This window comes from Aptenodytes patagonicus, chromosome 2, assembly GCF_965638725.1.
Source record: "Aptenodytes patagonicus chromosome 2, bAptPat1.pri.cur, whole genome shotgun sequence".
NCBI lineage: Eukaryota > Metazoa > Chordata > Aves > Sphenisciformes > Spheniscidae > Aptenodytes > Aptenodytes patagonicus.
Window position 1 is genome coordinate 109,715,489 of NC_134950.1, and position 27,077 is coordinate 109,742,565.

General features: G+C 43.1%; 1 protein-coding gene across 3 annotated transcripts in view; it reads right to left on the reverse strand.

Moving 5' to 3' along the window:
- RAMP3 (receptor activity modifying protein 3) overlaps window positions 1–26,737 on the reverse strand; it is a 65,466-nt gene extending 38,729 nt beyond the window's left edge. Inside the window, exons 1-2 of one of the 3 annotated variants that reach the window (XM_076330733.1) lie at window positions 26,634–26,737; window positions 1,260–1,289 (exon numbers count right to left, since the gene is read on the reverse strand). In XM_076330733.1, the coding sequence (XP_076186848.1) occupies window positions 1,260–1,289; window positions 26,634–26,715 (112 nt within the window). In that variant the 5' untranslated portion in view covers window positions 26,716–26,737. Of the gene's footprint in view, window positions 1–1,259; window positions 1,290–20,913; window positions 21,007–26,633 lie in introns of those variants that run through there. The other 2 variants (XM_076330734.1, XM_076330735.1) reach the window with 2 other exon arrangements.
- Between the last annotated feature and the right edge of the window lie 340 nt (window positions 26,738–27,077).

Genomic DNA, 27,077 nt, shown 5'->3' on the forward strand with positions numbered 1-27,077 from the left:
CTTCAGTCTTCACATCATGACCCAGGCATCAATCAGAAACTTGAACATCTCCATTCAAAATGGGGCATGTGACTGTGAAACAGGCTCGAGTGCACAGTAAGCATCTCACCCACGAAGGAGATAGCTCCTTTGGAGCCCAGGCAGGAGTGCCTTGCAATTTAACTCCAGCTATCGCAGCCAACTCCTTAGCTGGGGAAGTCACTGACTCAGTGATGCCATGTGCCAAACAAGAGACAGCCATCACATCTGACCAAAGAAATACTTTGCTTTCACATATTTTCCAAGAACAGCAGGCCCATAACTGGACAGCCTATGCTGCACCTGAGACCCTAAGCCTACTATTTCATACAGACCACAAACCCCTCCAGGCATACGGCTGACTCACTGGGACCTGACCTGACCTCCTTCGTCACGTCTGATTGTCAGAGCTCTTAGAGCTGATACTAAGCCTTCATCCATGTCAGAAAAAAAATCAGAACTACAATTAATCACCAGTGATAGAAATGGTGAAAGTTACGAAAAAGGGGCAGCGTAGTTTTGTCCTTGGGAAGTTAACATGATAGCATGGACCCTGCCTATTTAAGTGTTCCCACCAATTCATCTGGCAGCTGCAGCAGTTATAAGTTATACTTTCCACAGCTAGATCTGCAGATGAACACTAAAGCTGGGCAGAATTCAAAACCAGATATGAAAATTGCATAGCTGGCAACTTAAATCCTGCATTGATGCTTTGACAAAAGTTAAGCAAAGTTGCCTTCCCTGGCAGGGTATTCTAAACAGCCAGTTATCACTTGATTTATAACCCTGTAGATCCAACAGAATACAAGTTTCTCCTCCATTACGTCATGTTGCCTGACAATTTACTCCAGCCCCTTCCCAGCAGGGTGTTTAAGTGGATTTTCCATGGCCTTGGTGTTTTTGGTTGGCTCTCTTTAGAGCTTCAATATTTTGCAGGGTTATAGAAAAAGCTCTGATACAGTCATTTGACAGGAACAATCTGACAACATAAGAGTTTCTGTCTAAATCCCTGGCCAAAGGGGTTCAAAATTATGAATAATTCTACAATTTTACCATCGCTATTGAAACTGACCTTTACAAAACACTACAACACTCTCTGTTCATACAGCCGATGGACAAGACCAGTTGTAAAAAATGCATGACAGTTGACTAATTGAAATGAGAGAGGATGGAAGTGCTTCTCAAATGGCTGCCATTAACAAAACAGAAACAGAAGTTTGAATTTTAGAAGTAAAGCTCACCTGCAAATCCAAGCGTCATTAGACCATTAACTAGGGGGGGGGAAAAAGAGAGAGATGAGTTAGATACCTCCATACTATTATATAAAAGAATTAGTGCAGATACAAGCAAACTTGAGCATAATTTAGGTTTCAACAGAATACTCAAAATGTTCATTCAAACATTAGTTTCAGTTTTATTAAAGGGTGTGTCTGAATGGAAAAATGAACATTTAGAGAACATTATGGTTTTAAATTCCTTTTTATCTATCCTTTAAATGGCTGAGTTGTGCAGACTTGTTATGGGTCTGTCCACACCACTCTTTCCTGTAGCTTCCAACGTTAAGGATTAGGGACAGGGAAATACTTTAAGCTTCTTGAGGGTGAAAAAGTTGGAGAAGATAACACATTCGCTCAAAATGTAGGTGAACTGCACATTCTAAAGCGTAGAGAACAAAAAATAAATCATTTTGCTCTTAAAATTAAGCAAGCACAGAATCATAAATAAGTGTGTACTCTATTCATTTAGAAATGTAATGCTGTGTTTCATGGTCTCCATCTTTTGCACAGTGAAGTCATACATTTTGAAAAAACATTACGTTCAAAACCTGTAAGCTTCTCATGCGGATGTTACGCTAACACAGGTATGTCAGAAGAGCTTCCAAATGGAAACACAGACTATGCCAACAGAAGGAGTCTTCTGATCAGCGATTTGCAGTACGTCCAGATAGATTAAATTAACAGAAGCCCACTGTGTCTGCACAGCTCCAGCCACACTTAGGATTTTGCAAATACAGCTAAGAGGGATGTGGCTTCAATTATTTTTGATGTCCCACTGAAAAAAAAAAATGCTGACAAATCTTTATAGTGTTAACCTTGCATCAGAAATGTAATGAGTAATTTCACACAGATGGGTGCCTCTGCTCCTTGTTTATACCCTACGCATCACTCCAGTAAAATGTATCAAGATATATGTAGCAGAATATCAGTCCCAATCATATCGATCTAGACTGTGCATTCACTGAGATATGCCAAGCTCTCGACTGAGTTAAATGCAAATTGTTGCATATATAAAGTTGAGAAGAATTTAGATCCTTCTAAGGAACATATTTTTCTTCCAGACAAGCATTAATCTCTGTCTTAGTTACTAATGAGTCAGAATGTACTGAAACTGTGAAGAGCAGGAATCCATGTATCAGAAAATTCTGTTGCACCCAAACTCACAGAGCTGAAACTCCATTATACACCCTGATGGCTGTATCTCTTTCACAAATAGAGCACTTTTCCTTCCAGGCTATTAGCTGTTATACTAGTAAATATACTTGAGTCCCTGGGTAGGTTTTTCTTTAATCCTCACTTGAAAATGTGCCTTATCAACCGCAGAAAACTGAAGATCAAATTAAAAGCACACACTTTATGAGGAAGCCAAACCCACCCATTCTTAGGAAACAGTCTAGACGCACATAGGTGCCCTAGATGCTCCCCTTGAGGACCACAGACTGCACCTCCAATTCTTATTCTATCAATTCCTATCACTGATCTCTAGATCCTTCATAGTTATTGCTGCAGTAATCCTCACGAGACCACGGTGAGGCAAATAAAACAGGATTTATGAGAGAGAGACGGTAAGAGAAAACAACACATCCATGTTTTACAGATGAGAGGTTGAGTGACTACCCCAGTGTCAAGCAGGGAAGCTGAGATAAACTAAGTACCGAATAAAGACTCATAGGTTTGTGCCACAAAATCCTCCTGCTCACAGGAAAACATGCTTTTTGCATTTTCTGATCTGTTCACAACAAAGTAACACAGGATGTTTTGCACCTAGCCTCAACCAAAAGAGTCCAGATACCTTCAGAGAAGGGTAAAACAACAATCCAGATCACCACGTGCTACCATGCCCACCCCTCTTTGTTTTCTTAGCTCCCAGATATTCAACTCATAACAAAGATTTAATCAGGAGACTGCAGCTTGTTGGCCGTGATAGTTTACACAAAAAGTATGACCTTTCCAGCAGCTCTTTTAAGAAGGGGCAAGTTCAGCTTATTTCTTGAAAGGTTGATGCCATCACATCTCATTAGAAGATACACAGAAGAAGCAAAGTGGGTCACAGTGTTGGCAGATGTTGCCATGATCCCAAAACAAACAGTTGCCATACACTCCTACCTGAACCAACATTTAAGGGAGAGAAAAGGAGGTTCAGTTTAACTGTACCAGTTGCCTGTAGGTTAAATCACGCTAATAATGAACCATAGCAATGGCCTTTAACTTTTATTTTCTCCATACACATAGCAGCATGTATGGTCGCCCCTAGCATTAGTGGCATCAGATGTGAAGGGACCAACCAGCTTGGAGCCAGAGCAAGAGGTGAAGGAAAGCACCATCGAATGAAAGATGGGGAAAAATAGGTTTGAAGAGTCTTTGGAAAGAAAAAGAAAAGATAAGCAAAATAGGATAAAGTAATAGAATGAGGGGTGGAATGTATTGGGTTTGCATGGCAAGGTTTTGGTAGTGGGGGGGGCTACAGGGGTGGCTTCTGTGAGAAGCTGCTAGAAGCTTCCCCCATGTCTGACAGAGCCAATGCCAGCCAGCTCCAAGACAGACTCACCACTGGCCAAGGCCGAGCCAATCAGTGATGGTGGTAGCACCTCTGTGAGAACATAGTTAAGAAGGTGGGGAAAAAAGACCTGCGCAACTGCAGCCAGAGAGAGGAGTGAGAATATGTGAGAGGAACAACTCTGCAGACACCAAGGTCAGTGAAGAAGGAGGGGGAGGAGGTGCTCCAGGCACTGGAGCAGAGATTCCCCTGCAGCCCGTGGTGAAGACCATGGTGAGGCAGGCTGTGCCCCTGCAGCCCATGGAGGTCCACGGTGGAGCAGATGTCCACCTGCAGCCTGTGGAGGACCCCACGCTGGAGCAGGTGGATGCCCGAAGGAGGCTGTGACCCCACGGGAAGCCCACACTGGAGCAGGCTCCTGGCAGGACCTGTGTACCTGTGTAAAGAGGAGCCCATGCTGGAGCAGGTTTGCTGGCAGGACTTGCAACCCCGTGGGGGACCCACGCTGGAGCAGTCTGTTCCTGCAGGACTGCACCCCATGGAAGGGACCCACACTGGAGCAGTTCATGAAGAACTGCAGCTTGTGGGAAGGACTTATGTTGGAGAAGTTCATGGAGGACTGTGTCCTGTGGGAGGGACCCCACGCTGGAGCAGGGGAAGAGTGTGAGGAGGAAGGAGCAGCACAGACAATGTGTGATGAACTGACCCCAACCCCTATTCCCCGTCCCTCTGCGCTGCTGGCGGGGAGGAGGTAGAGAAAATTGGGAGTGAAGTTGAGCCCAAGAAGAAGTGAGGGGTGGGGGAAGGTGTTTTAAGATTTAGGTTTTATTTCTCATTACTCTACTCTGATTTGATTGGCAATAAATTAAACTAATTTCCCCAAGTCGAGTCTGTTTTGCCCGTGACAGTAATTGGTGAGTGATCTCCCTGTCCTTATCTCGACCCGCGAGCCTTTCATTCTGTTTTCTCTCCCCTGTCCAGCTGAGGAGGGGGAGTGTTAGAGCAGCTTTGGTGGGCACCTGGCATCCAGCCAGGGTCAACCCACCACATCAGAAAACCAAGAAAAACCCCAAGTTTTTATTAACAACCTACTTCAAAATCTTGTATATGAAATAAAAGAAAATCTGATCCTAGATCTTCACTGCAGCCTCTTATTATCTACTGTCTACTCTCCTTTTGTAAACAGACATGCTTCTGACATTAAAAAGGGAATTCAGAATGGGATTCACAGCAATATGTAAATTCACTATTGGGATACATGAGCAGGCAACTGTCCTATAGTTTTTCAAGTATATAAACTCCTGTTTTTCTGTGAAATGGATAAATATTTCTCAATGTTTATATTTCTGCTACACTGTTATTATTCACTGGTATTTTTTCCCAGAGGCTTAAAAGTAGCACTGAAACTCTTTGTATTGCAACTACTTCATAAATCTGAAGCAGCATATGAATTGCTGTGTGTTCTTCCTACTGCACCTTCCTCCAAACAGTTTGTAAGAATAATTTTCAAAACCTTGTATAAGTTTGTAAGAGGGAAATGTTAGAATATTATTTTCCCTTGCCTGAACATTTCTTCAGGATGCTGCAATTACTGACAGGATAGTGAGATTTTTGAGCAGCTCCAATACTGTCTCAGAATACAGACATCAAATAATTCTTGTTTTACCTGACCACTGTATGCAGTTTTTCCCCAGCAATTACAGCAGTGTAATCCTATGTATATTCTTCAAAATTTGTATATTCTTCAAAATTTGTGATGTCTGATTCAAAATCATATTTTTATCAATCATAATTTTTATCAATTTTTAACAATCATAATTTTCATAAGAAAACAAGAACATATAATGACCTCAAGTTAAACCTCATGTCAAGACCCTACTTCTATATATCTTTTTAAAGACAATCCTGCCAATTACCATCATCTAATCTTTAACTGTATGTCAGGACATCAGATCTACATCGGAAGTTATGCACTAAACAAACACCTGCCTCTCTGCAGAATCTGAAGTTTTATTGATAGCAGCATGTAACTGTGCAAGAACTCCGACATACAGTTCATGAAAGCAATTAAAACTGCAGTTTGAAATGGCAACTGCTGCTCTGCAGTCATTCACCTATGATTTGTTGGAAACACAGGAGAGAGATTAATACTCTATTAATACCATTTGATCATACTGATCAAATCTCATTACCCATATCGACAGCCGGCTGAACATGAGCCGGCAGTGTGCCCAGGCGGCCAAGAAGGCCAATGGCATCCTGGCCTGTATCAGAAATAGTGTGGCCAGCAGGAGGAGGGAAGTGATTGTGCCCCTGTACTCGGCCCTGGTGAGGCCGCACCTCGAATACTGTGTTCAGTTTTGGGCCCCTCACTACAAGAAGGACATCGAGGTGCTGGAGTGTGTCCAGAGAAGGGCAACGAGGCTGGTGAGGGGTCTGGAGAACAAGTCTTATGAGGAGCAGCTGAGGGAACTGGGACCGTTTAGCCTGGAGAAAAGGAGGCTGAGGGGAGACCTCATCGCTCTCTACAACTACCTGAAAGGAGGTTGTAGCGAGGTGGGTGTTGGTCTTTTCTCGGAAGTAACTAGCGATAGGACGAGAGGAAATGGCCTCAAGTTGCGCCAGGGGAGGTTTAGATTGGATGTAAGGAAAAATATCTTTACTGAAAGAGTGGTGAAACATTGGAACAGGCTGCCCAGGGAAGTGGTGGAGTCCCCATCCCTGGAGGTATTTAAAAGACGTGTAGATGAGGCGCTTAGGGACATGGTTTAGTGGGCATGGTGGTGTTGGGTTGACGGTTGGACTCGATGATCTTAGAGGTCTTTTCCAACCTCAATGATTCTATGATTTATTTTATAAATCTGATTTTAAATACTGAAGAAATCAATCTTACAGAAGTGTACCAATGTTTCTCCAGGTATTTAAATGTTACATAAAGCTACCTCTTGCATAGGTGGTATTAAAGATCATGTTAAATTCACCAATCTTTTATGTAAAACCCAAGTTATACCATTATACCGTTTCTGGCAGGAATGCACAGACACTTCAGGGTATCTAATGCATAACAAACTCCCATGGAAATAACTTCACCTATGCTCTGACATGATGTCAAGAGGCATCCTACTGCATCAGAAAAACACTGGTTACAATTGCAGTAGGGTTTCTTTATTATCTGTCTTCCTGGGCATTTACAAGCTCAAGAGCCTCATTTCACTAGGGTCTGTATGAATACAGAAGGAAAAGATGAGCTAACACAGGAGTCATGTGGCTGCCTTCCAAAGACTTCTCTAAAAGCCCTCTATGGGGGGCAAGTCAAATGTATGTGGCCAAGACACCTCAGACTCTGAAGAGGCTGAGCAATCCTGAAACTTGATGGGAAAGCCCACAAAGGTCCCACAAAGGTCTGAGCCCTCCTGCTTTGAATAATAGGACTGTAAGACAAAACAGTTTCTTCAAATATATTTCATTAAACGCACTTTTTTCCCTGCATAATCTCTATACCTAGCTTCAGCCAAATACCATCAGTAAGCACTTCTTAAAGGCATATGAAGGTACATCTCTCTGTTCCAATTTTGCATCGCGTTAGGGCACACAGTTTTGTATCTCCAGCTCGAGCACAGTGCTGGCAGGAGGGGCAGAGGTGAGACAAAGTTAGGATATGGCCACGGAGCTGGGAGTGCAGAAGCTGGTCCCGACAGTAAGAGAAACACGTGAAAGATCTTACCATTTCTGTCCTTTCAGCTAAAAGCCAAGGTTTGCTATGCCAGCTGGCGGGAGAAAAGGGGCTGATCCTTAGCACTCATTGAGTTTTGACCATCTCAGTCTGCTGAGCAGCTGACTGACATACATTGACTTACCAGACATGATAACCAAGTTACTGAAACAGATTTGGTGTAACACCTGCAGTGCCACTGCCTGCAACTTGAAGAGAAGAGACTTAACACAGATAGCTTCCTACAGGGCTGTGGAAGCTTGAAGCAATGTATTTCTCAACAGCCACACAAGACACCTTGCTCAAGTGCCGTAGGGAGCTGGCTGGTCCTCCCCTGCTGCAGCCTGTGCTTAAGGATCTAAGCCTTTATCCTTACTGCCCTTACAGACCTCCTTTGTACTCCCACAAACTGCAGCTCCGGGTTATTTTTTAAATGATAAATTGCTTCTCTGAGTCCTATTCTTATTCCAGTTAATCACACCAGGATGTTAAACCCTCAACAGAGATAACGAAGTGATAATTTAGCATGAAATTGCTATATAGATGGGCAAAGCATAAACTTCTGCTATGAAAAAGTCTGAAACACAGTCAGGAAAAAAAAAATTGCTGAAGACTGGTGATGAGCTGGGGTGACCCCGGCGCCACCCCCCCAGGCAGGCAGAGCCACAGGTAGGAAAGAGGCTCCATCGACGGCTCCGATGTGGCAGGGGATGAACCAGGGGACTGCAGACAGCAGCAGCAGGAGATAGGGCCAGAGGCGGGGTGGGAGACAAGGCAACCCAGTACATAGGTCAGAGCACGTACAGGAAAACAGCCAGTAAGCCAGGACCACTTATGGTGTAGCTCAGGGCACGATGGGGAACCCAGGCGCATACATGGGGGTGAGGGGGGACCCAGTGGGCTGTTCAAGGCACTGTTAATGCACTGAGAGTCCTAACAGCACGTCAGCAAGCAGCCAGCAAAGTGCAGCCTTCCACCCGGGCTTAATGAACATGATTCAAAAACCGGTCCAGCTGGATACCTCTACCTGCTACACAGTGAAATGCATGCATATATTTATGGGGAAAATGAAACATATCTTCTCAGGTAGCCTGCCCTCAGAGAGAAAGCTAACATGAATGACCATATTGTTTCAAGTCTAGAGGCTGTTGCAAAAGTACAGAAAGGAAAAATAATGCTACTGGTACAAAACTAAAACCCCACCTGCCCATCTTTAAATAACCCTCACTACAATATATATGGCTCAGAAGGTCATCTTTTGTTCTCAGCTACTAACTGTCCCTTTGACACTTTTCTTTGTAAGAGGAGCAGGACAGGGAGGGGGGGACAGGGACAGGAACATCATCACATAGTGTGAAAGCAGCTGAGGAAATGAGGCAACTGAAGTTCATGGAGCTGGGCAATGACAGGAACCCAACACAAAGAAAGGATACCAGGAATAAACAGAAGCTTGCAATAAATACAGTACTTGCAAGAAGTGTTACACTTACTTGCATTCAGAATTGGCCCAGAAAAAACATGCCTCAGCACATGGAGAGGCAGGAGCAAGGTAAACCTGTTGTCAGGGTGGACTGATCTGTCCCTATGTCCAAGAAGTTATTTAGAGAGCTAGTGTAACATGGAAGTCAGCTTTGCATTATCCCCTGCTTTGACGCTGAATTCTTTTTAATACTTTTTTTTTCCTTGTGTCAACTATACGGAAGATGTATATTAGCCATGGAAACGTAATATTCAAAACTAAAAGCACAGTTCAGTGCTGTACTTTATCACAGTTTGAAGCATTACGTTATTGCTTTTGAATTGGTAGGGTAATTTCAGACAGTTAACAATTTTGGACATTAGAGTCTTCTTCCTGCATAGCAAGAAAAGCACAAAAGGAAGCAATTTAAGCTTTTTCATTTCATCAGTGCAAATCAACAGGGAGCATTACTGAGGGCATCAGCTGTTCAGTCTCATGTTGGTTCAGAGTTCCCCAGCTTTCCAGTGACTGCAAAGAAATGTGACAATTATTCTGAACTCATATTTCAATGGGGAATTTTTCAGAGCAGAAATACAAATGACTGTCCTTCACATTCCTTTGTGAAGTTCTTAAATCACTGCCGGCAGCATATAAATAATACTTCATGATTTCTGAACAGTCTATGTCTACTTCCATACTTTGAAACCAGTATGTTTTACTTAAATAAATATATAACCAATATGTTCTATTTAAGTATTTATTTATTTATTATATGTTAAAATAAATATTTAAATTAACCATACCAGTTCAACGACATACTTAGGCAGGGGATTACTTAGCAATCTACTGAACGCTAAGATCTGTATTGTAATAGAAGTTGCATGACTCAACCTGAAATGTCACATAATGTTTTCTTCACCTCTTTTCTGTCCTGTTATGTTTTTGATGAAGCACTGTGTAACTGAAATATGAAATGGTATTTTTTACAGCCACTGACTTTCAGACAGTAGATGAACTAAATATTCCAACAGCAGAATCAATTGCTTGAAGTAAACTCACTTCACACTCTTTTAGAAGAGCGGTATAGACAAATATGCTCCTTGACGGAAATCCCAACTCGAGACTCCTTCCAGAGAGTAAAACTGAAAAAGAATAAGAGGACTACCTTTGTTTCTAGAGTAGAAAGAAATTTGTGGCATTAGCAACTGTTTAAAGATGACACTCAACAACAATGCAGGGACCACAATCTGATTTAAGGTGGCTGGAAGAGAGTTCCAGAGGACTATGCTCCTCAGGACATGCTACAGCCTACAGCCAGCAGAGATGAGCAGAACAGCTTTCCTAACAAACCCAAACCATCTCTGGCTGAATTCACTTCTGTGCGTGTTCCCCGGGATGTTAGGAAAAGATTGTTATTCGGGATGTATCTACAGGCCTTCCAAAGGCTTTGTGTTCCTCGTTGTCATCTAACTCCTTCCTATGAGATCTGGTCTTCTGGGTCTTGGGATACAGTGGTTGTCACACAGGTGTATAATCTCTAAACCAAACAGATCATAGCTCTTAATAATTTATGATTACAGATAAATACGCTTCTAGCAAGAGGAGGTGAATATCTTTTTTTCACCCCCTAAACATCTGCACTTTAAGTTCATTATAGCCTAGTGACATACCGCTACTGCAGTCTCCATTTTACATCAACTATGGAAATAATGACAGAACTAGTAAGAAATATGTCTAAGGTCACAAGCAGGAACCAGCACCATGCTGAGTACAGTGTGACCCCAGTAGTGGTCCTGTGGCAGGACCTCTGCCTCACCACTACCTCCTTCTCTCAGAAAATGTTACCAAAGCAGCTGAAGAACATGACAATCTCTCTCTGCCTAAAAGATAATTGTGAAATGTGTCTGCTCTGTAAGTCCTGGGAAAGGTACATCAACAAATGAGGCAGCATAGTTCAGATTTATTCCCCCCAAAAGGCCAGACAGCTTGCAATTACTGTGGAGAGACACACACCCCCAGTTCGCATGTGAACTGTGATAGCCACCAAAGTTGGTCATCCACATCCAGGACCTCAGTCTGACACTGTACCACCCGATCACCTAGAAGTACATATTTGAACTAATGGGTGCTCATTATTGTAACACAGCTGCCTGTCATTAGTCTAAAGGCAGGAAAACACAAAAGCAAATGTGATGTGACATAAGGTTTCCTTATAATAAGGAAACATAAGGTCAGCACAATACTTACGTTACTCTATACCTATCCACCTGTGAATGAATGTAAAAAACCAGTCCCTCAAGGCAAATAAGGACTCTAACCTGCTCCTGTGGAGTAGCCTGAAAGAGAAGCCAAGTAACTTTTTGTTTTGTTGTTTTGGGGTTTTTTTAAATAACCTTGGGAAGGGGAAATGACCCATGAAGGTTTCACAGACGAGGGTCACGGCACACTCCCTCCTGAGGAAGTGTTTAAAACCATGGGACACTTGAAGACATTAAAAGTTTCTTCTTCCCTTGACAGGCAGAACATTTAAATCAAGATACTGCCATCACAGAAGGCCTGGGAAAATGTTTTTTTCCTTTTCTGACCAGATAACAAAAATCCCCACCCTGTACATCCACCTTCTCTTGATGCTACGTGTACTCCTCTTGCAGACTCCTAATGCTGTTACATACTGTGTTGAGTCATTACATCAACATAATTTCAGTGGAGTCGTGCTTTCAGTGAACTCTATGTCTACCATGAAACAGTAAGTTGGCCTGACCGTTCAAATGTGGAGTGTTTTTCTTCAGTAGCCCAGTTCGCCCATCAGTGCTCCAGAGCTCTGGATAGTCAACTACATGATCACAGAATATTTTAAATGACATATTGCCATGAAGAACTCACAAGAGCAATAAAATGCTAAAAAAAATCTCAGAGCTTCATGTGTCTACTTATATTGCTATATATGTACCTGCTCATAGTAGGTGTGCGTGACTCTTCACAGTAGCATCCTTGCTCCAAGGAATAAACACTGAAAACAGATCCTTGCCAGCCCAGCATGGCAGCATAATCCCTGCACACCATAATTTTCCCTGGATGGATATCCACATAGGAAATTTTGCACAGCAGCAGACTGGCATAGGAAATTACTTAGGCCAATCCTGGAGTAAATCATTACTCTCAGTGGATCTGAGGAGCAGAACTGAACCCCAGAGGAACACAAATTCCCAGGTATCCCCTCTCAAGGCACACTGCCTAGCCGGCAAGGCAGGGCATGTCTGGCTGCTCATGCAGAACCCGGTGCTTCTCAGTTTGCACTTTCTGTATTTTCTTTCATTTCACGTTTCTTAACACAGTTCTTTTGCTTTGTTTTTCAAATAGCATGTGCCACTAAAGGAGCAAGAGGATATGACAGTGAAAGGTTTAAACTTCTCTGTCTTCTTTACACCACCCAAAATCTTCATACATTAACACTGTACTGAAAGTTGATTACAATTACTCACGAGTAATAGAAACAAAGCATTTACTAGTGTTTCATAAAAAAACTTACAGTAACAAAGGTATATATAAAGTAACAAGACAGTAAAATCTTTAAATTAAAGTTTTCTTTGCAGCCATTAATAATCTCTGTCCTGTTTTTCTTTCATGTCAGTATTTTATTAAGAAAATTTAAAGAGAAGGTAGTATGTCTGACCTTGTTTTCTCAACCAGCCCAAGACCAAAAGATATTTCAGCAACAGCAGATCAGCAGTGCTTACATTTACGTGGGAAAACGAAGACTGTGCTAGGAATATGCGAGTTAACAAGTATGGAAAACCAAAAAAAGTAAACATTGTACGGAAAAATGTTAAACTGTATTTCTTCTTGAGCTAAGAGAATTTCTAGGGAGTGCAGAAGCAATCATTCATCGCTATTTGTGGAGCCAGGTTGAAACAGTGAACACAACCAACCCTGAAGAGGGGGCTCCTAAGAAGATCTTCAGATCTGCACATTTTTGAGCTCTGGGATGGTTGATGCGTAGCCCTGAGTCCCTGCTGCACAGCCACCCTATTGTGGTCACTATCCAGACCTCCTTCGCAGAGGCTTTTTCTCAAGCTTTCACCCTATAAATAATAAAAATGCCTTCAATAACTTGAGAATAAAGCTTCTTTTGGGGGTTACACAAACATAAACATCTGCCTAAAGCCTAAAGCCAGCTGCAAAAAAACTTATGTCCTCCTGTTCAAAAAAAGTGTCAGAGCTAACTGTATTATTGTGTAACTGTCTCCTCAGCTAACACTTCTCTTTTGTCACCGGGACTTTAATTATTGGCATTAGAGCTGGCTGCTTAGTTTTGCATAAAACCAACCTCCCTGCATTGCTATGGGAGCCTTTTTATAACTCTTTACTGATGCCCTGAGAAGTGATGTGCTTTAACTCACTCTGGCTTAAAGAAAAGAGCACTCGATACACCTCCAGCCACTTCATTGCGTATTCAGATCTTTCAGCCCAAAAACCAGGAACTAAAACGCAAGTGTAGACATAATCTGACCAATATTGGTTATTTTCTATTGATCTATAGAACATAAGGGTTTGTTTAACTCAAACACCATCAGTGAAGCTGCAAAACAGTTTATCTAAACCTGACTGCTTTCACAGTCTCAGAGACCTTCTTCTTGGGTTGAAATTTTCCATGGTCTTGCTCCCATACTGGGGTGAACTTTTTTTCACCCTGAAGTCTGAGGAAAATCCTCCTCAGGATTTTTGAGTCATGCAAGAAATCAGTAGAAAGGGGAATAGGGAAGAATGAGGACTTCCTTCCCCCTCATTTTACAAATGTGTCAACAATTCTTTTCCTCACAAACTTACAAACTTCTTTATTTTAAAACCCTGTGGAGTGATACACTCGAAGGCCAGAAGGAATCCCTCAGATCATCCAGATCTACCCCTTTTGTAACACAAGGTAAAGAAAGTCTTCCAATAATTTCTGCACCAAACCAATAACGTCTACTCAAATGACAGGATATTCTTCATAAACATTTCCAGTGTAGATTTCCAGACTGTAAGTGATGGAAAATCCCCCACTTCCTACAGGAGGTGTTTATTTTTGATTATTTCTGCCAACACTTTTTATTTCTTTGACAAGGTTTTTATAATTCATTGCATGATAAAGTATGAAGTAGCTGGGAGGAAAAGAAAACCAAATAGTCTAAGGCATACTCAGCATGCAACAGCCAAAATCTTCAGCAGACCAGTATAGGATCAAACATCCCTACAGTGTTGTAATGCATATTCTACCTGTTCTGTACTGCCCCACCAGAAAGGTAACAAAAAGAGGAGTTGGAACCTCCTTTAATTAAAACTCAGTGAAAATACCAGGCTTAAAATGTTATGTTACTACACAGAGGGAGATTTTTTCCCCCATTATTAAAAATATTTAATTAAATGCCAGAAAAGAGCATTAACATTTCTTTCCAAAATCTTAACAGACATAAAACCACAAATGTTTTGAGGAGCTTAATTTTCCTTTAACCTTTCCTTCACATTGCTCTGACTTTCTTGGTGTTTCTGGTTTACACTAGAGCTAGTTAAAGAGAAACTGGACCAATGGTTATTCCAGCAACACTACCTCTACTTCATCGTGCATCACTAAGTATTTTATGGCAGAACACTTCCCACCCCAAATGTACCACTGGAAATATGTTCAGCAGCAACACTAACTAATGGCAAAGGTTGGCTTCCCTGAATGCAAATCCAGCCTAGGTCCACTAGTTAAAAACAAGGAAGGAGATTTCCATGATTTTTTAATACGATGCAGTAAGTTCTACCTTTGAGTTATTTTGAAGTATGCATTTAGCTTATAACAAAACTATATAATGATCTGCTTTTCTAAAAATAAAATAGGAATAAAGCAGATTTCACACATACTATATGACAATGTTTCTATGAAAATATTAGCTTTGAGCATCTCTGAATTGAAAGCCGAAACAAATTTATTTTTCCTGTTTCACTTGAACATGTAAGCTTAATGCCGTATCATAGTTAAGTGTACATCACACGTTGCTAAATACATTTTTAAAAATCTCTTCTAATATTAAATTGGACAAGTCATGTTCTTGATACCTGGATATCCTTGAGGAGTAAAGCTGGAATAGCTCGTGAACTCAAGGGGCGTGGAAGGACAGCGTAATACTTGCAGTGACTCACCAAAAACAAACGTGAAGAGAGGATCTGTTCCACAGCCCCATGTGGCTACCAGGCAGCAAAGCTCTGATGCCAAGGCTGAGATACCCTTCGAGCAAAGGGCCCCCTCCACTCCAAAGCTGCAGAATGTGTCCGGGTACCCCAGAGACAGCCGAGTCTCTTCAGACAATGAGACTGACTGCAAGCACTCGCATGGCCTTTGCACCACCACATCAGGAGGACATCTTCCTCACAGCCTTGAAGATATTCTTCTGTGCACCAGCGGGTGAGCAAGAGAAAAGACTATAGACCAAAGCTAAGGTCCAAGAGCTTAAGTCTCGGAAGAAACCTGGACTTTGCGTCCTATTGATGAGCACATGAATGACTTCTACAAGATGCTATTTCTGTCCCAGTACCTCCCAGTCTCTTTGCAATACCCTATGTCTGTGAACTCTCTTTTTCTTTCTACTGAAGGCTGGAGGGCCACGCAGACTGAGAGCAGCACACCGTGTCAAATCCTGAACGATGTATTTTGAGACACAAAAATGCAAGAATATTTTCTAAAGATTAGAGTCTTTAGCATCAATCTCTCTGCACACAAAGGGATGCAAAAGAAATCTGTCACTTCCAACATTTGGAAACAAAACTCTGAATTCCCATGAGAAGTGACAGTCATTACTGGCCAACGTGCATTACAGTATTTCCTTTCACACTGCCTGCAGAATTTTTCCCCCAACGATGCTCTCCAAAATAAGGGCAAATTAGTCACATTTATTAGGGTGTGAAAGTAATAAGACAGATGCTTTATTGTAGGGTGCGGTGCTTCTGCATAGTCCTTTGCTTACTCAGCTTAATCTGGTTAGATGCAAACAAGATGTGCTTTCGTCAGCCCGGTGCTGTGCTAGGGCCCCAGCATTGCCTATCACATTGTCCTCTTTAGATCAGAGTCTCCCTGGCTTGTAGCATAGGTGGAGCAAGTGACATCCCATCTGCAGAAGGCCGTACATCCGGCTTCACACAGACAAAATTCTGTATTCCAGGGGATAAATTGAGGCCACCAGCTGTTATGCAGACATGCCCCTTGTTCAAGCCAATATGGTAGGTCACGTCAAGCTGCTCTCAAGACGAAGGCTGGGACCCTCTCTAGCCTTCAGACCATTTCTAACAGCACCAATGCACTTTCTTTTAAGGCCTTTAGAGAGGAATGAAGCTGCTTCCTCTTTTCAGACTGGTTTCAGGGAAGCCAGCATATGAGCGGAGATCAAGCCTAAAAACCTGTGGAAAAGAAGGCTTTCTCCTATTCTGCTTTCCTACTCCTTTCTTTTTTCATACCCACACATCTTCCTCCCAAATGACCCAAAAGTTTTTCAGGCAGCTTTTTAGGTTGTTCTACGTATACAGTCAAATTGAAATAATGTCGTCTTTTTTCATTTATATTTTCCAGTTTATCTCAATGCAAGCCTGGCTGCGAAGAGACTCTTATTTTAGAAAAAAGCACAGGCTGTTTTCATAGAACACAAAATAATACACTTCTACACTTCTATTCTGAAATAAGATGGTTCATGCGACAGCTTTTGCTAAAACAAAAAGGTGTGAATTAAAACAGGCTTCATTATGTTTGTGTAGATTAATCTCTTTACGAGCCCTAAACGAGAACACAGTTTGCTTTCTTCATACCTCTCTCAAGCACTAATTTAATAGCAAAGACACAGATGGTAGCAAATGTTGTTTTATAAAGGACCCCCTCACTGTATTTCTTTCCTTTGTAGGAGAAACTGGAATTTCATTTGTTTGCCTCCAATCCAAGCCATGAATCATCTCTGTTATCAGTAGAGAGGTGGGAGAAACTGAAACAACAAACCATACAAAAACCGCTGGTGCTGCAATGTTTAAATACAACTTAATGGGCAAAACCTCCCAGAGTTCCCCTTGAGCCCACCCAGTCGTGCTCAAGACCCTTTCCTTAAAATCTCGTGGTTTGCGTGTATCTGTACCTATAGCAGTACCTGTCTATCTCAGTATATATTTCTAGCTTCAGTTCGCAGCCTCCGACAGTTTGCCTCACAGGTTTGGCTAAAACAAACCTAAAAGCTAAGGCCTCAGACCTCAAAGGTATTTAAAAACCTAACTACTATGCAGGTAGGAAAATCTTACTAATTTAAGAGCAAGAGTTTACTAGCTAAATGGTTTCCAGGATTGGTTCTCATTGGTGTAAATCAGGTTCAGAAAGCCCATTTTCTTCCCTCCCACCTTCAATCTGGAGTGTTCATATTCAATCACTTCAAACACGGAGTGCCATTCCTCCTGGCTGCTGGGACCAAGCCAGCTGGAGATGGCATCTGATGCTCTGTGCTACCACCTGCAGTCCACTTGCAGTCACCACAGAGAACTGAACCCTGAGAGAAAATACTGCCATTCGCCCTGCCAAGTGCATGTAGTATGAACCTGTCTCCTGTTCGTGCAGACCTCAGGAAAAGGGCAACACCCTCCCGAAAAAGGAATCAGGAGACACAAAAAGGGTGAAGGATGGTGGGAAGGATGTCTGGATCCAACAGCAAGTTGGAACAGAGGTGGCATTTACACACAACGCTTTGCTTTCAGGATGGATGTTGATGGGGTCTGCTGACTGTCTTCCTGTTTGCCTGGTGTTGAAAATGGTCTTTAGAAAATGAAGCATCGTTTTGGTAGAGAAGTGTTTTTGTTAACACTCTTTGGTCTGTCTCAAAATCAGATGTTCTGCTTTGCAAAGGTTTATTTGTTTTATATGCACATCCGCCTGGGTCTATTAAATTCAGGTCTCCCACAACGGTTTTCCCTTTCTTCGTTCCACCCTTTGCAGCTGCAGAACAGCATGATATATTCATAAGAAAATAATGGAAAAAAAACTTGATTTGGTTTTCAAACTTTAACCCTATAAAATTGTTTCCCATTTGTTTTTTTTTCCTCATTAGAGTCCAAACTCCCCAGGAGTTATGGACACCGTGCTCCACGCAAGGGGAGCTTGGGACCTTACAGAATTCAGACTTTAATACACAGCTTTTTCATTCTTGTTTGCAGGATGAGGTATGGTCTTTAAAATAGAAAGTAAGAACGGGAGTCTGGAGCCAGGCTCTGTTCCCAGCTTTTCAACTGTCCAGTTGTTCACCTCTGGCCACAATGCTAAGCTTTGCTAACCGCTGTGAAACAGGATTACAAAATGTGAAGAACTATAGACAGTCTTTGGGATCTGCATAGGAAAACTGCTCCAGATCGGAATCACACCATCTCTCTCTCTATGGGTATACATACATACACTGAGAAAGATTCCTCTAGAATTTAAAAAAAAAATCCAGCTTTACTCTGGTAGCATCTTTCAACTCACATACAAATAGCACCGCTGAAATGCAGGCGTTATGTAAAGGACAAAGAAGCAAATGTTTGGACAGGGATGCCAAAACGACGACTTGTGTAAAAAACCTACTTAGTCTGTTAAAAGTCTTGGTCAAGCCCTTAAGTTTCTCCTTGCCTCAGTTTCCATACGCAGAAGTGAAATAAAAGAATCTGGTATTATGGTAAATACATCATTATTTCTGAGGTGCTTAGATCCTGCAGTAAGTAGATATCTTCTAAGTGCCTACAGCTCTGCTAAGCAGAGTACAGAGGATTTCACCTGACAGCTGGCATTTCCAGCTCTGCATCTCACCCCATTCTGGATGTTATCAGCACTTCATAGGGGAAACAGGACCAATGACGTGCCTGTGTACCAGGTACCTCAGTTCACACGTTCCTTCCCCCCCACTACACCCCCCCCACACACACAGCAAATCCAACTTCTCCTATAATCACCGAGCTTCCAGCAAGCAAACACACTGCCTTTTTTGCTACCCTTGCTAAGGAGGGACAACACAGCAGATGGTTCTACGTAACGATAATGTTTCAAGAGCCCTAGGCAGAAAGATATACAGAAAGCAGTGGTCTGAGGTTACAGAAGTACGGTCCCGGTCCCCACCCAAACAGGCTTCACACTGAATTCAGTGAGAGCTAACACGGAGGAATCCTGGCAAGAGTTTTACCTTAATGAGAGAGGTCATGGATCTCTGGTTAATCAGAGGGATGAAAGCACATTCAATTCAAGTAAAAATCCTTCCAAAATAACTGACATTAAAAGTGTGTTTGTATTGCTCAAAGAAGAACTTTAGTTTTCTACCACTTAAGACTTTCCTTATTAAAAACCTCAATTTCACACCATAAAACTTTCAGGGCTTTTCTACTAGGAAATTAGTCTGATTTCATTAGTTCTTGATTATATCTATCCTTTCCAATTCCAAGAAAAAGTAATGCATTATCAATTAACAGATATCCTTAAAATAATTTTTTCTTGTGTTATTCTATTAAGAAAGCAACTAGCACAGTCAAAAATGTCTAGCACAACTGATTTACCTGTGTCTCTCTGGTGAAAAATGTCTTTCTGTAGCTTCCTGGGCTACAGGAACATTGTCCCTCTCTCCACTCACTCTCTGAAAATAAATCTCCAGTGAGCAATTTTGCTGTGTAAAAGTCACAGTAACATCAGGATGTCTCCCCATACAAAAAGATTACTGTCTGGTTCCCTAAGTTCAAGACTGCATAAATCCTTCACCTGTCAAGACAGGTGTTGGCCATTTTGTTATTCCTTTTCAGCTGGGAAATAACAAAAAATTTGAGTGGTCAAGGTAAGATTTTAGCAGTCCTCAAGCCACAGAGAATCAGAAAATTTATGCAATTGACATGTCATTCTTTTGACAGACCAGATCAAGACAATGCTACTGAACGCTGTCAATACAACTATCCATTTATTTGTGGGTCTTTTCATAGAAAGATGTCTGGTGTTTACCAGCTTTGTACTTTGGAAAGGGCATGAAGCTAGCAAACAAAGTTATAAAGTCCTCAGATAAACCTTCTAAACGTACGAGGCCTGATTTTCTTCTCCCCTATCCATGACTTGTGGGGAATTAACTACATCTCTGGCTTTACTGTTGAGTGAAGATGATCAGAACTGACTTCTCCCAGCACCTTTTGGCCTGACTGCAACATACTAAATCTGGGAGTCCTCAAACAAGCTACCTGACAAGGAAAAGAACAGTTTTCCTAGCAGTAGAGTTACTCTTATATGAAGCGAAAGATCGGAAGGACATCCGCACTTCTACAACTGCCTGCTTGTAACTCAACCACTCTAACGGGAATCAGCCCCTCGCCTGCAGCAGAAAACCTTCCCCAACGGCCAAACCTGCCTCCCCAGAATCGGATTCGGGATCCGAGACGGAAAGCCTGGCTAAGGCTAGAAGTTGGTGAGATCGCTTTCCTGGGGGGGCTGCGCGCCCCGTGCCGTGTTTCGGGGCTCCCCCCCGGCGGTAGGCAGCTGGCGGCGGGATGCTGAACTGGACCGGCGGCGCAGATGCTGCGCCCGACCACGCAGCCCGGCCCGCGCTGCCGAAACGCTCCCGCCGCGAAGCCGCCGCTCTGCTCGGGACGGAGAGCCCCGCAGGGAAAGCAGCCCCCCGCGGCCCGGCCAGACCCACCCGCCTGCCGGCTCTCCGCAAGGGACCCCCGGAGAAAATCCCCTTCCCCAAGGGATGCTCTCGCAAAGGGAGGGGGGGAGCTCACACCTCTCCCGAACTTCACCCCCACGCCCCGGCAGAAACCGCTGCCCGCGGGGGCCGCGCACACGCCGCGAGGATGCTCGGCCGGTCCCCGCCGCACCCCGCGAGGCAGCCGCCGGCGTCCCGGGGCGGTAGCGGCGAGCCCCGCCGCACGCCGCCGGGACGCCCCCGGCCAGCCTCCCGCCACTTACCCCACAGCAGCAGGACGGGGAGCTGCCGCCGGCGGCAGCCGGGCGCCTCCATCCCGGCGCGGGCGGCAGCGGCGGCGAGGGGCCGCGGGGGACGGAGCCCGCATGGGGCGGCCGGTCCGCAGCCGCGCAGGGCCCGGGCCCGCCTCAGCCCCCCTGCCGGGGAGGCTCCTCTTCATGCCTCGGCGTCCAGCCCCGGGCGGCGGCGGCTGGGGGGGCGGCGGGGGCGGGCGCGGAGGGGAGCAGCTCCCCCGCCCCCGGGGTGCTCCCGGCGCCGGGGGGGGCGGCCCCCGCGGCCGGGCGGGGCGGGCTGCGGAGGGGGCTGCACCGGGGGAACGGCTGCCGCGGAGGGGTGGGGGTGCGTGTGCAGGGAGTGTGCATTTGTGAGCGTGCGGGTGAGTGCGCGGGTGAGTGTGCATGCGCATGCATGTGTGCGAGTGCGTGCCTACATGCATGTCAGTGTGCACGTGCGAGTGCGGGAGTGTGCATGTGTGTGCATACAAGGTCAGCCATGCCTCCAGGCCCTCCAAAAGCCACAGCAAGAGGGATGCCTCTCCCAGCCCATGGGGCCGAGTGGGTGTTTGGGGGGGAAGGACCCTCCCCCCCATGGGGAAGATTCTGGTCCCAAGAGTCCGAGGGGTTCTGGGACCCCTCACCCCCTGCCCTGGGAGCCAAAGCAGCCTCTCCCCTCTTGCCACAACATCCTGGCAGTGGGGGTGAAGGCGTGAGGGGCTGGAGGGCCACCTGTGTTAGCCCACCTGCAGCCCTTTCAGTTCGGCTTCCACGGCACCGACATGTTAGCACGCTTAATATTTACATGGGCAGTGAGCTAGCCTAACCCTGCACAGCACCAGAGCAGAGCAGCCAGGAGCTCTAAGAAAATGCTTAATGTATTTTTATGTTGCCATTTCATCTCTGCATGGCTCTGTTCAGGGAATGGTACGGCTCCTCATTTTCATCAATATTTAAAGCCTGTCTTCCTGGAGCTCTCTCTCTAGGAAATGGGCATCTCCAGCAAGAAACACCAGGCTGAGAAGCTGCTAAAGAAGCCTTTTCTCAGCTAAAAATAATTGTACTGCTCAGTAATAAAGAGCCGGAGTGTGTTTTCTAGGTACATGGACACTCCACCTCAGTAACTGCCTTTCAGTAGAATGTAAAATCACTGTCATTGTTAAAGGTCAAATGTACCATAAAACTTTAAACTTCAAAAAGATTTTCATGCCATAAACAAGAACATATCAGTCGGGTTGTTCGCATTGGCTTTGTACACGTGCATAGCATGGTGCTTTCAAAAACTTTAGGAGAGTGGGACCCCAACACAGCAGCAGAAGTACTCATTGCATGTGCTTCCAAAAGCAAACTACTCAATACAGAAACTCTGTCTGATTTATGCTATTATCTAGGCTGAAGGAAATGGAAAACTTGGGAAACCACAGAGAAGGCTGGGAATCCCCGGTGTTGAAATAGCTCTGCAGACATTTAAGTGTGTCAGTTATAATGAACCTCCTATCATTTGTGGGCCACTTTTTCCTCTTAGCTGAAAGCAAATCTTTTAAAATACCATAAACCATAAATAAACCATAGCTCAGGGAGATCATCCTTCAGCGGAGGGGCTGCCACTTCTGCTTTGCAAGGAGCGTTTGCAAGCTGCCCCTGCCAGAAGGAGCTACGGTGAAGTGACAAGCGTGAAGGTGCGTACGCTGCAGACTTGCTGTAACATCCTTCCTAACAGTAAGATCTTGATTTCCCTCATAAAATCTGTTACTGGCAATATCTGGTTACGATTAGCATTTTCAAGAATTTGGACTGATCTTCAGGAGGGTTAGGACTTATTGTCCTTATTTATATGCAATATTACACATTAAAAAATATACAATATATTATACAATATACAGTACACAGGCAAGATTTTTGTCACATAGGATATGGAGATAACGCTGATAATTTTCCTTTACATCTTTTGTATTTGTTTTCTTCACCTGTTTCAGATGAGAAACTGGCAAATTTTATAAGTGAACATTACTGCTTTCAACTAGCAAGATTCAGCAAGCACTTCCCATTTTATGCTTGCAGCAGATAGTATGAAGGTGCAAATAGTATCCTTAAGGTAGAACAAAAGCTAAAATTTATAGGCAAATGCACTAATTTAGGGTGTTGTATTGAATCCCAAGCCAACTATGCTAGGTGGTATCTTCAGCAACACGATCTAAAATGAGTAGGTCTGATTCACAGGTGTATCTGAACAAAACTGTCATAGCATTAGAACCATCAACAAGAGGCAACTTGGGCTCTTTGAAGGTTTTCCTTAAGAATGCCTCTCCCCCTCCGTTGCAGTAATGCCAACAAATTTACTTCAGAAAGGCTGCGAACCTTTTTATTCTGCAAATCTGCCTTAGTAGCATCATGCCTCTACACCAGCAGTAGAAATCCAATTCACCTTCAGATAAGAAATGCTATAAATTCCCTTTGCTGTGCAGAGCTCTGAATCCTATCCCTGCCAACATGCTGTAACGATAACCTCAAAACCATAGTCTGTTGTCATTTCCAAACACGCAACCTCCAGAGGTCACACGAACCCCTTTTCAGGTACCCTGCAGACAGTGCTGCAATCACATTACTTCAGGCATTGTTTTAAAATACTTAAATCTGCTAATAAGCCACTGACTAAAAAATAAGGATAGCAATAGACGGGTAGGTAGTTGTTTCAGTATGGAAAGTTCCCAAGGAGACTGAGACGAGAAAAGATGGAAGGAGTCAAAGCCATCCAGGACCGGTATTATTGTTAGCACTAGAGTGTTCAGGGCAGTGTGGGATAAGGTAATAAACTCTCCCACTCCAGAGGTTAAATCCACCCAACGGAAAATAAAAAAAAAATTTAAAAAAGTAATAAAATAAAATTTAAAAAAAGCTGAAGACATTACACTATGGAAAGCAACCTTGCCTTTCCTTGTCACCTCAAGTATCGGCCCGGATAGAGTGGCCGCTTGCCTGCATGGAGAGACCTTGCCCAGTGTTGGACGGAAAGTTTTCTTCTCCTCTTCCTAGCACAGCAATTTTGTATAAAAGATACATTAAGATTTTAAGACCATGTTTTAATGGGATTGCTTGCTGGAGTGAGGTTTGAAAAAGTAGGTTCAGTTCATCTGTGGTTTTAAACTAAAGTAGGTCACCTTTCCCATTCAGTGCTCCTAGGAGCATGCCTTTCCTGCTCCAGAAATTTAAAAAACTGAAAGGCATCTGCAGGTCATTAAAATAATTTCCTCCTTTATATTCTGCTTGCATAATTCCACACAAATCTTTTCTCCTGTCTTTTTACCATCAATATAGGAAATGTACAAACATGCTAAAAAAAACATAGTTAAAAAAATGGCTTCTTCCTGTGACTCAAAGGCCACACCATGGTATATTGACTGCACGTAAAAGCCAAAGTGATTTCAAGTCAGTCACAGCTGATGAGCTGAAACTCTTTATGCCTATATTACCTGAACCAAAGAGGGAGAAAAAAAGGACATTTTTGTATGTAAAGATCTTCATTTTTTTACATAAGAGCAGACATGGATTAGGGGAGCGCACAAATATTTTGCCAGCCTTCTAAAACTGCATTTTTTAAGTGACGTGTGAATGTGCTCTGTGATTTCAGCAGGGTTCCTGTGTTCAGAGCAAAGCATCTAACTAAGCAGCATGTACATGTTTCAAACTGTACTCCATTTCAGAGGTGCTGAGCTGTGAATGTTCAGCACCTCTAAGACCATTTTATTTTGCATACGCAGCTATGACCTGACAGCCTCTCCACTGGCACAACATGTGGGCTTTCTTTGAAGGAACCAGAATGTTCAATTACTTTGCTTCCATACTAGTTTCTAGGATGGAAAACTTGACAAGGGCCGTGAGCACGAATCTGTAAGAGCTGGGATGTCTCACTGATTCCCATCTGGTTTTCTCTTATCAAAAGGAGCATCCCAAGGCTGCTGGTAACTGCATGTCATACATGTCATGATCTTTTCTTCCTGTTGCGCACAGCTATTCTTCTTTTTGCACATCAGGCAGAAGCTTTAGCATAACAGAAAGTCGTCGTAATTTGGCTCAGGCATGGGAAACAAGTCATGCCTTCATTTTTAATGTAAACATTAGTAAAATGCACACAACGCTCTATTCCTTCTAGACTAAATAAAGCCAAAATTAATTTATGGGTTTTTAAACAGTTCACTGTCAGTTATGTTCGAGAGGCCCTGAATTTTTACTCAGAAAATGCATTTATTTTTTCATGACAGGCTGTCTGAGCAGCTTGGGAAATGCCAGCAAGGGAATGTGTAGACTGTCTCCATACATGGTTGTGTCTCTGAGAAATAACTCAGCTTGAAAAATCAGGGAGAAAGGTACAAGAAGAGAGATGGAAACACACACACATATATTATTCTTTTTAGAAATAATAATGCTGTTACCATTTCTCGATTAAAATCTTACAGAGCTGAAGTCTGAAATCTTACATGATAGAGTCATCAATACTCTTGCAGCCATCTGAGGGAATATTCAAGGATCATTTTATAACCCTTGATATTCAGCTGACTCTGCAGAGATTGGTGAAGCAGCACACAGTACCAACATAAACCTACCCGCAACAGAAAGCAGCAAAGCCTATTCGAGTTCAGTCTGAGCCCAGGATTTCTGACTCCATACGTGGACTCTGATCAGTGCAATTATGAACCAGCCAGCATCTCCTTAGCATGAAAACAGACTAATTGTCCTTCTTAAGTGCAGGAAAGACTGGCTTCAGGGCTGAGCAAGACAGATCCTAGGACACTTCCTAGGTGGAAAATTCCATAAATTTCCATTCCATGGAAAAATGCAGCACTATATAAAATGGAAAATATTGCCATAAAAAATAAAAGGTTATTTGGAGGCACAAAATGAGTGAAATACATAACATTTCTAATTTTCTCCAGTCCTAATTCCTACTCTAGTTCTCCTTCTAAAGTAAAACAGAAAATTTTAAAAAAACAGCGTTTCATTAAGGCTGAGTTCAACTTGCTATTACATTCACACCGTTAGATTTCTATCAAAATAAATCATCCTATTTTAATCTTGACATCTTTACAGCCCCACGGCAATCCCAGTTCATGCGCAGATCACTTACACCTCTTTCCACAGACACGTCTCACAGCATTTGCTACAAATTGCGTAAAACGTGAACCCAAGCACAAAGATTGCCTCATGGTGTTTTACTTGTGCAGTTTCCCTTGCGGTGCGATGGTGCAGAGCTCCAGCTTCCCCTACTCGAGGACAAGACCCAGAGAGCTTCTCCAGTGTCATACATTTGCTTTACAAGTGCTGCCTCCCTTTCCCCTGATTGAGAAGCGATGCACAGTAAATACTTTTGCTTCTTTAATAGGAAATTCGGAGAAAATTTGTTGGCAGTGTGCCTAAAGCACATCACTGATCATCACTGCCACTGAAAAAGGGGAAGGGAGGAAAGAAAGATGATGTGTCAGAGAAACATCATTGCTCGTGTTTTCCATCACTGTCATAGATCTTTCCAGGGATCTCAAATATATCCATTCGCGAGGGTTTTTTCACCCTTTGAGCACATACTTTCATAAGCCTCGGGATTCCCTCCAAATGACTTCAATAAAGGAGACCAACTATTTCCTTCACATAGCAATGAAACTACTGTTTGCATTTACGAGTGCATCAATTAAAGGTTTAAGCGAGTTTATTGCACTTACAGAAAAGATGGCATCTGCTTGGATTCTGCTGACCCCAAACGACAGAGAGTAGCTCAGTGTGCCAAGTGACCGTAACTCTCATTTGAGAAAATGATGTGTCTCAAACATCTGGAGCAGCACAAAAATAAGAAGAGGACATGGGCGGGAACAGTGAGTTGAAGTTTTATCTTGGTAGCACTTGATATCTTCACTCTACATCAAACAGCAGCGTATGCTGCTGAAACGGCTGTGCTCAATCTCTGATTCACTGAGAATTAATCTACGTTTTAAGGAAATTCCAGCTATTTATTAAGAAAAGTAAAGTGTGTGTTTATGGATTAGTTAACATGAAATAATATCTATCCTCAAATAAAAGTATAAAATATAGAAGGAAAGAAAGAAGATTATCTTTTCAAATGTTCACTGTTTATGAAGGTTTTATTCGTCATAATTACCTTTAACAGA